At 45.3% G+C, this 9,341-nt stretch overlaps 2 protein-coding genes across 2 annotated transcripts; both read left to right on the forward strand.

The window, feature by feature from the left end:
• The first annotated feature begins 3,447 nt into the window (after positions 1-3,447).
• LOC123190688 (ribosomal RNA processing protein 1 homolog) lies at positions 3,448-5,301 on the forward strand. Its single transcript, XM_044603385.1, has one exon. It carries the CDS (start codon positions 3,488-3,490, stop codon positions 5,153-5,155), a length of 1,668 nt encoding a protein of 555 aa, XP_044459320.1. The 5' UTR covers positions 3,448-3,487; the 3' UTR covers positions 5,156-5,301.
• Positions 5,302-7,944: 2,643 nt separating this feature from the next.
• On the forward strand, positions 7,945-9,003 carry LOC123186297 (RING-H2 finger protein ATL43-like). Its single transcript, XM_044598079.1, has one exon. The coding sequence runs from the start codon at positions 8,062-8,064 to the stop codon at positions 8,653-8,655; it is 594 nt and encodes a 197-aa protein (XP_044454014.1). The 5' UTR covers positions 7,945-8,061; the 3' UTR covers positions 8,656-9,003.
• The last annotated feature ends 338 nt before the right edge of the window (positions 9,004-9,341 follow it).

Consider the following 9,341-nt stretch of genomic DNA (forward strand, 5'->3'; position numbering starts at 1 on the left):
AAATTGTTATCGAATTTAAATAATTTTAAGTTTTTAAATCTAGATAAAGGAAAATATACGTCAGAATGCTTGTACGTAAATTTTTCGGACAAATGAACTATTTTTTCTGGAGTCGAATAATTGCAAATTTAAAAATCTAGATAAAAGAAGATATAGTGCAGAATAAATGTACGTGAATTTCTTTCAGGCAAATTAGTGAGGTTTTTTTGAATTCAAATAATTTTAAATTTGAAAATCTAGATAAAAAATAGTTCAGCTGATTTGCCCAAAGGAATTTTAAAATTTGAATAATCTTATGTTTGAAAAAAAAATGATCGCTCAAACAGAATGATCCCACTCTCCCCATGATAATGTGCATAAATTTCTACCTGCGTAGTTTTCTTAAATAGAACAAGATTAATAACAACATACACACGAACATTTCTATTCCCCGCATGAATAATTTTTTGAAATGCGTGAATATTTCTAAAATGCAACTTAGTACTTTTTTAGTTACACACATATATTTTTAAATGATTACTTTTTTTACAACGTATGAACATTTTTGAAATGTCACAAACAAAAAAATATAAGCTGTTTTCTTACATCATTTTATTCCTGCAGGGAATACACAAACAAGTTTTAGTTTTCGTTTATTCCTTTGTTGGGCTGAGTGAACACATATGTAAGTTTGATATCAATTTATTCTTGGTCGAGTACTCGAGTGGTTAGTGCAGTTATCTCTTAGTTTGCAGGACGTCCGTTCTAGTCCACTGGCGTTATTTTTTTATTCCTCGTTCTTGAAAGATACTATGTGCTTACATGTGCGTAATTAAATAAAAAATAAGGATGTTTTTTGCAAAAGAAATATAATGCATGGCTCACCGAACGCCTCACCGGGACATGTAGGCTGTATTCATGCTGACACAACACGTGAACACAAGATACGACTGAATATAAAAGAAGTGACCGTATCTGCACCCATAGGCAAGTTATGTAACCGTAATGACGTATTTTACGACTTTTAGCACCAAACTGAATATTAGATGCAAGTTATATGACTGTCACTGATATTACCTCATAAAAAAAATTTTGCACGCAGCGGGAGTCGAACAAGGATGGCGAGTCATGCGACGCATTGCACGAGCCAACTCACACTCAGCCAATGCTTTTGAGAAAAGTTAGGAAAGTCCAGCCTCAGGCCCAGGTTGGTCTGCTATAATTTAACATTTTTTAGGCAAAGATAAAATTTAACTGGGCTGACCTCCAGACGCCCAAATTTGGTCTGGCCCACGTATGCTCTGTTGTTTCTTTTCTGTTCTGTTTTATCTTTTTTGTTCCTTTTGCTTTCCGTATTTCCTTATTTCTTTTCTATTTTTCTTATTTTTGTGTATTATTCAAAATTCATTGCGTGTTTATAGACGAAAATATTCATCATATTTAAGGAATTTCTCACCGTATATTATGAAAATGTTCATCACATTTCATCAAATGTTCATTTTGTATTTTAAAATTATTCTCCATATATCACTAAAATGTTCAATATGTATTAGAATATTGTTCAGTGTATATCACAAAAATATTCAGTGTATATATAAATATTTTTCAGTGTATATCAAAAAATGGTGCGTATTTTAGAATTGCTCAATGTATATTACAAATTTTTTCAATATATATATATATGTAAGAATTGCACATCATATATAAAAAATCAATAAATATTCATAATTTGAAAATTTTCTTCATGTGTTTCAAAAATTTGATCACTTTTTTCAAAAATTGTCAACAGTCCCATGTGAGCTGTCGTGTGCCCGCAAAAAGTAATCGAGTCATCAAAACGCATTGGTAACAGATGCATGCAAAACATTGCTACCGAAACTTACGTCCTCCATGTCTGGCTTGGACCGAAATAATCAACCAGTGAGGCTAGCTATTATATTTAATATATACCCATAACCTCGACCCAATCGTCCCCTAACCGCCGCCTCTCCCCACGCGCTCCAGGCGTTTCAGGCCGATGATGCCATCGCCTCCTCCATGTACGCCTCGGGCCTTAATCGCATATCAAAGCTATGAGCGTGACATCCAAATTGTCATCGAGCTATTTGAGGTGGCCGTTGAGGTGTTCGACATGGGACTGCACACCGGTCTTTCCTATCGTGAAAAGCACATGATTACTTGGTGTGACTGTGTGAGCATCATGCCGGACTAGATGGCCTTACGCATATGTACACCATGGACCAGGTTCTCCAACCGTGACACCGGTCTTTACCGTCGTGAATACACTCAGCTATATGATGGCACACTCACACACAGCCGGACGTGATGCGGTACTGTACATGCTTGTGGCGGGACAACACGTCGGGCAACATGTCGACCTCGAACTCAGACGTGATAGATGTGCATGTCAAGGCCCATAATCACAATAGTGGTGGTGGTCTTGACCATTGATCCTTTGCCCAGCTAGCTATAACTTTCAATCATCAGGTATGTCTTCTCCAATTAGTTTTCTCCTTCTCCACCGTAAGCACCTTTTCTATTTTTAGCTGAAACTTCTTAATCGAAGACAGTAGATCCTAATGAGATCTCATATAAAAAAACATCTATAATATTAATATTTTTCATTTGAGGCATTAGGGACAAGCGCAAGTATAAAAAAGCATCTCTAATTGTTTGCACACAAGTGACGGACTTTTAATAAGATTAATAGTATATGATATGTATAATGTGAAAATTATATAATTGATTGAAAGATTCTTTCATGTACAAATTTATTGATATGCTTTGTGTAATTTACATGTCATATATTTATTGCTTTAACATGTGATTAAGGAGTTAGCCTCAAAAAACACTTTAAACCCTATATATATGAACAAAGGGGGTATTACATGTAGCCTGGCACAAGTACTCATGTTCCTCCCCACCTCTCACACATAACTGCACAACAAACTCTTGATGCTTTTCCGGCCACCACCGGTAGAACCAAACACCTACCGGTATTTTTCATTTCTTATAAGATTTGCTCAAATTAAACACAATTTTATCAAAAAATAATAAAAAATCTTTGAGGAAATCTGCATTTCGAGAGCTTTAGGAAAACAACAGAAATATGTATATAGTCCAAAACTCCGACATTTTCTCTCTTTCGATAGACGGTGTGGCAACGGTGCCTTTGTATAGGACGATGGTTTATATATGAATCAAAGGAAATTCGCATGAACAGGGAGCCAAACCCGAATCAAATTAAAGCGGTCTAGAGCCGAAAGGGGGTGCACCGAAAAATCCATGGTTCATATCCTTTCCCCGCCTGACGTCCCCTCTTTCCTAAACTGACCCCACGTCCAGGCCCGCCTGTCAGACTCCGACCTACACGGGCACCCGACCCGGACCGGAAAATAAAAAAAACGAAACGAGGTCATTTCAAACGCCGAGACCCTCCCCCGAATCGAACGCTAGGGTTTGCTCCTTCCACCGTCCCCTGTTTCCTCCCCACCCCACCCCCGCCCCCATGGCCGCCGCCGCCGCCTCCGCGGAGGCCGCCGCCATCACGCGGCGCCTGGCCTCCTGCAACGCTGGCGCCCGCGAGCGCGCCGTCCGCCACCTCCTCGCCGACTTCCTCCCCGCCTCCGCGCCGCACCTCTCCGCCACCGACCTGCTCAAGCTCTGGAAGGGCCTCTTCTTCTGCTTCTGGCACGCCGACAAGCCGCTCTACCAGGCCGACCTCGCCTCCCGCCTCGCCGCCGCGGTCTCCGCCGCCGCGACGCCCGCCGTCGCCGCCGACTTCCTCGCCGCCTACCTCGCCACCATCCGCCGCGAGTGGTCCGCCATCGACGTCCACCGCCTCGACAAGTTCTACCTCCTCAACCGCCGGTTCCTCCACCACGCCTTCCTCTTCCTCGGCGCCCGCTCCTTCGCGCCCGACGTCACGGCCCAGATCGTCTCCGTCATCTCGGAGAAGGCCGTCCTACCGGAGGCCGACAACGCCACCGGTCGTGGACTCGGGTACCATGTCGCCGATGTGTTCCTCGACGAGATCTTGCCCGTGCTCCCGGTTAGCCTGAAGTCGATGGAGCTGCTGTTGGCCCCCTTCTTCACTGTGCTGGAGAAGTCGGCCGACAGGGTGCTGGTGAGTAAGGTTAGGTCCAGCTTGTTTGAGAGGTTTCTGGAGAGCGGCAGTCAGCTGCTTGAGATGACGAGGAAAGGTGAAGAGATGGAGAAGGGGAGCGTGGAGGAGAAGCTTGGGAAGGTCGGGCTGTTGTTTGGATTCAGCAAGAGATTCCTGGATATCGGGGCGAGTGCTAAGACCGTGCAGGGAAATCGGAAGGTGGTGTTTGGGCTGAGGGATGCGTTTGTTAAGCTCGAAAAGGGATTGGAGCTGTCTGGTGTTAAGATCTCTGAGCCAGAGTTTCAGGGCACTCAGGTGCCAATGGTGGCAGTGGTAGAAAATGGCATGGATTTGGATGAGGCAAAGGTGGAAAAGAAGAGGAAGAAGAAGAAGGCAAAGAGGGCTGCATTAGTTGAAGGTGGGGAGGAGGAGGAGGTCAAGGCTCTGAAGCAAGAGAAGAAGGTGAAGAAAGACAAGAACAAGAAGGAGAAAAAAGAAAAGAAGAAGAAAAATAAGGTTGAGGATAGTGATGGAGGGGATAGCAGTGAGCAGAGTATAGATGCCACATCAGAGGACCAGCAGATGGGCGATGACACTGATGCCATTACATTTGATGAGGCTTTGATGTCCAATCTTCAAAAGCAGTTTGAGAAGGCTGCTGCAGAAGCCGGGATGCCGGTGACACCAGTTACTGCTAAAGTGGCAAAGAAGAGGAACCGCTCAAAATCTTCCGATAGGTCATCAGAAGTTTCTGGTGGAGGTGTTGGCAGCCAAGGTAATGTTCCTGCTCAGGATGGAGATAAGAGTGGTAAGAAAGTGAGGTTCTCAATGAAGAGTAATCTAGTTTGGAACCCTCCTACTCCTTTACCACCACAGTGCTTGAGGCTCCCACCATCTGCTACTCCAAGAGGGAGTGCACTAAAAAGTGGAGTTCGGCCTGGGCCTATAAAGGAAAGCTCCACGCCGGTGAAGAAGGCCAAGGCAAAAGCAAAGTCTGCAAAGAAGTTGTTGAAGAAGAGCCCTTCCTCTGCTGTGAAGCGCTTGCGGAAGTTGCAAACCTTCTCCGCGTGAAACTCTTGAATGCATGATGGCATGTAGGCCGTACCATTCTGCCTTTTAAATTGTGCTCTCATCGTAACTTGATTCTTCTCCATTAGGTAGTCTTATACACTGTTGGCTTGCTGCTACCTTTGCATTATTTATGGATTGCTTAATTATGTGTCTTGTCATAGTGCATTCTTGATAATCTTGTGATAATTATTGTTTTGTGGTAGCAGAGCCCTTTTGATTTCTCGCTCTCTGATAATCCCCGTTTGGTTCTAACTTCATTTGCATCATGGCAGCAATGGCTTAGTGCAGTTCATGATTTATAATGGGCTGATTCGTACAAAGTACAAACTGCATGTGCAATGTCGTATTGTTAGTGCTGAAGACAGGCTGATTGTTCCCTTTGTTCCATGATGTTTCCTTTGGATGAAGTTAGACATAACAATTCTTAGAAACCTTGCATGATGAAGATAGCCCTTGATATACTTTGCTTCTTTCAGTATACTTTGATGGGCAATGCCCCCCTGATTGTCGGTATACTTTGATGGGCAATACTCATGGGCTGCTTTCTACAGTCTGCAGGCGCAATCTTGTATTGGTAGTGGTGAATCAGGCTGATTGTTCTCTTTGTGCCTTGATGTTTCCTTTTAAGTTAGATTAGACGTCACAATCTAGAAGCCTTGCATGATGAAGATAGCCCTTGATATGTTTTTCTTCTGTCAGTATACTTTGTTTGCCATGGCCCCTGATTGTCTGTATGTTTTGCTTCTGTCAGTATACTTTGATCGCCATGCCCTTGATTGTCAGTATATTTTGCTTCTGTCAGTATATACTTTAATTGCCATATCCCCTGATTGTCATTGTACTTTGCTTCTGTCTAATATATTTGGATGTATGTTCTTAAATGAGATTTTTGTGTTAAGTAGTTAAATCACTCACGGGTCGTAAATCTGTTTCGACCTGGTGACCAACTAGATGTCTTTTGCAAGACTGCAACTTTTGGTTCAATTCATGGGTAATTTAAATCTATATACTTGTGTAGTTCGTCCTGCAATTCAATATGAGTTAATTGGATTGTATGAATGATGACATGTCTAAGGTAGTAAGGTTATTTTGTTCAAATACCCTGAGCCCAAGATGTTCCTATGTAATCTTACATTCTGAACTCACAAGCTCATTGTCAAATTTAGTGACTAACAATCATATGCATCTTGGGCGATGCCCCCCCCCCCCCTCCCCTGATTGTATGAGTTTTTTGTGGTAAGTAGTTTAATCACTGTTAAGGGTCGTGCATCTGTGTTGATCTGGTCCCAAAGAATGAGGAACTAGATAGCTTCTGCAACTTTTGGTTCAATTTAGGGTAAATTTAATCTGCACCTGTAAAGTTCATCTTGCAATTCAGACTGCATTACTTGGATAATATGAACAATAATTTCTTTGGTTATTTTGTCAAATACTCAGGCCAGGATGTACGCCTTCCGTTCACAAATACAAGTTCTTTTAACTTTTTTTTCTTCTGAATTGGATGTAATATAGGCACGTTTTATTGTGTTCACTTATTTCAATCTGTATGTAGTACATATTGAGATATCAAAAACATCTTATGTTTGTGAACGGTGGAGTACCTATGTAATCTTACATTCAGAACTCACAAGCTTAGTGTTGAATTTGGTGACTAAATTGTGTCGGTTTATTGTATCAGTCGTGTGACTAGCAATTGTATGCATTGTCTTTTCCGTGTTCAGACTTTTTGTCTAAGATTGCGCCGAATTTCTGTGTCTGTTGCTGATCATCTCTGAGCTGGAACTTTCAGTCCTCCAAAATTACTGCTTGCCATTGCAGGGTGTTGTTTCAGCCTGAGCTTCAGTGCTGCTGGTGACAAAATCATAGTCTCATTGTCATTCTTAATGATAGGGAAAAGCTAGTTTGTTACAGTATCTTCCTTTGAGTTATTTTTGTTAACATGAAAAGGATTTTATTCATCTAGCAACATTTTACAGAGAGGAGTGTGAAGGGATTCACACTGAATAATGGGAGAACATCTCTCCCTGGACATTGACCTGAACCTGAAGTGAGGCACCTAACCGGTAGACTGAATTTTGACAGCTAACTGGGCCTGATGATGAGCTTTTACATTGAAGCACCTGTTAACATGATCTATTCTAGTTGGATGAAAAACCGCAGACTGTTGAATAGCTGCAAGAAGTGGTCTGATGATCCAATGACCTGCCGTGCTGAAGATGGATGTAGTTGCCGTCTCCGAAGCCAATATCGCGGAATCTGTGAAAGAAGTTTCATGTTGTTGCAGTCTCCGAAGCCAATATCGCGGCAAACTTACTTGCACTAAGCAATTGAAATTCGAGAACAGTTACTAAAAATTAACCTGATCAAATATAGTTCCATCTATTTTTAAGCCCTAGATACCTCCGTTGCACCTCTGAATACCTTGGTGCCGTTTCACCTCATTATTTTCTCAGCATAAAGCTTCTCTGCGACCCCTTTCGACGCCCTCCAAACATCAGCCACTGCACATTTTCAATGCCAAACGAACATACTGTCAACACTGTTTCGTTACATCTCTATCAGTTGATTCGCTCGTCATTATTATAGTACAGTTGCTCGACGTTGCAGTGTACATCGGGTAGTTTCGATGCATGAATAATGAGTTGTATTATTATTGGGAAATTAGCGTGGTAGATAGACGATACAACCATTTGATCACACCATTTCACGATCCAATTTCCGAAAGGAAGTGCCGAAAATTAGCTACAGATCAAAGATAGCTTTCCTCTATTTTTAAGGCGCCGGCTGACCTCCCTGGCGCCACCAGCTCGCACGCCCTGCACCGCTCGTACGCCGCGCCAGGCAACAACCTTTTCGTTTTCCCTCGAATGGTTTGACCTGGGCGCGCCGGCCATGACCGACACGAGATGATGGCGATGCCGTCGTCGGCGTCCTCCACGCCGGCCGCCGACGTGTTGGGCGTGCCGCCCCCGCTGCCGCCGCCGCCGGGCGCGGACGTGTCCGTCATCGTGGGCGTGCTCACGGGCGTCCTCCTGGGGCTCTTCCTCTTCCTCATCTACGCCAAGCACTGCAGGCAACGCGGCGCCCGCGGCGCGGCCGGCCGCCTCGGCCTCGGGTTCCGGGCGTCGTCGACGTGCGACCGGTGCCGCTCCGGCCTGAGCCTCTCGGTCGTCGACGCGCTCCCGGTCGTCAGGTTCGGGGACATGGGCGGCGCCGCGGCGGCCGCGCAGCCGGAGTGCGCGGTGTGCCTGGGCTCGTTCGACGCGGCCGCCGACGAGCTGCTCCGGGTGCTGCCCAAGTGCCGCCACGCGTTCCACGCGGGCTGCGTCGACACGTGGCTGGAGGCGCACTCGACGTGCCCCGTCTGCCGCCGCCGCGTCGGCAAGGAGGACGCGTTCGCCGTGATCCCCAAGCTGGAGGCCGGCGCGGATCACGGTGACGCGGAGTGGTATCCGGCCCGCGAGGCGGAGATGCAGATCGTTGTGCGCCGACCGGCGTGACCAACCGAGGGAGCGGCATTCGACGGATGCATTTCCGGGTCACCATGCATGAGAGCTCGCACGGCACGGCAAGGAGGACGCCTTCGCCGCGACTCCCGAGCTCGACGCCGGCGAGGCTGAGCTGTAGATTGTGGTGCACCGACCGGAGTGACTGGCCGAGGGACGGTGGTTGGCCACGAGGGGTTCGGTAGCCGTCACCGTGCGGTCTAGCTGACGGTCGTCATTCGTTCATGATATTGCTTCGTTGCACGCGCGGAATGTCGCCGGCCGGCCGGCCGGAGGGAGCGGGCTTTTTGATAGCTATATGTATACTAGGCGGGCGTTCACCGTCCGTATGTGAAGTGTACAACACGTGTGTGTATATAGTTTTGGAGTTGTCACGTGACATACAGGAACCCTGTCCACGTAGTTTTTTTTAGCACGGCATAGACGGAAATGCTCATATATACGCGCATTACATTTACCCTTGTGAACGCACATACGCACACCTTATTCATATGAGTACGTCCGATAGGCTGAGCCGGCATATAGATTTTACGAAGTCATTGTAGCCGCCTCGTAGTCGATAAGAGCGTCTCTTCCCACTGAATACGCATCGACGGAATTCTTGAAATAAATTTAGGATAAATACAAGCACCAGGACTTGAACCCTGATGGATTGAGAATACCACTGTCCACCTAATCAT

The sequence above is a fragment of the Triticum aestivum genome, chromosome 2A (genome assembly GCF_018294505.1).
Source record: "Triticum aestivum cultivar Chinese Spring chromosome 2A, IWGSC CS RefSeq v2.1, whole genome shotgun sequence".
Classification (NCBI taxonomy): domain Eukaryota; kingdom Viridiplantae; phylum Streptophyta; class Magnoliopsida; order Poales; family Poaceae; genus Triticum; species Triticum aestivum.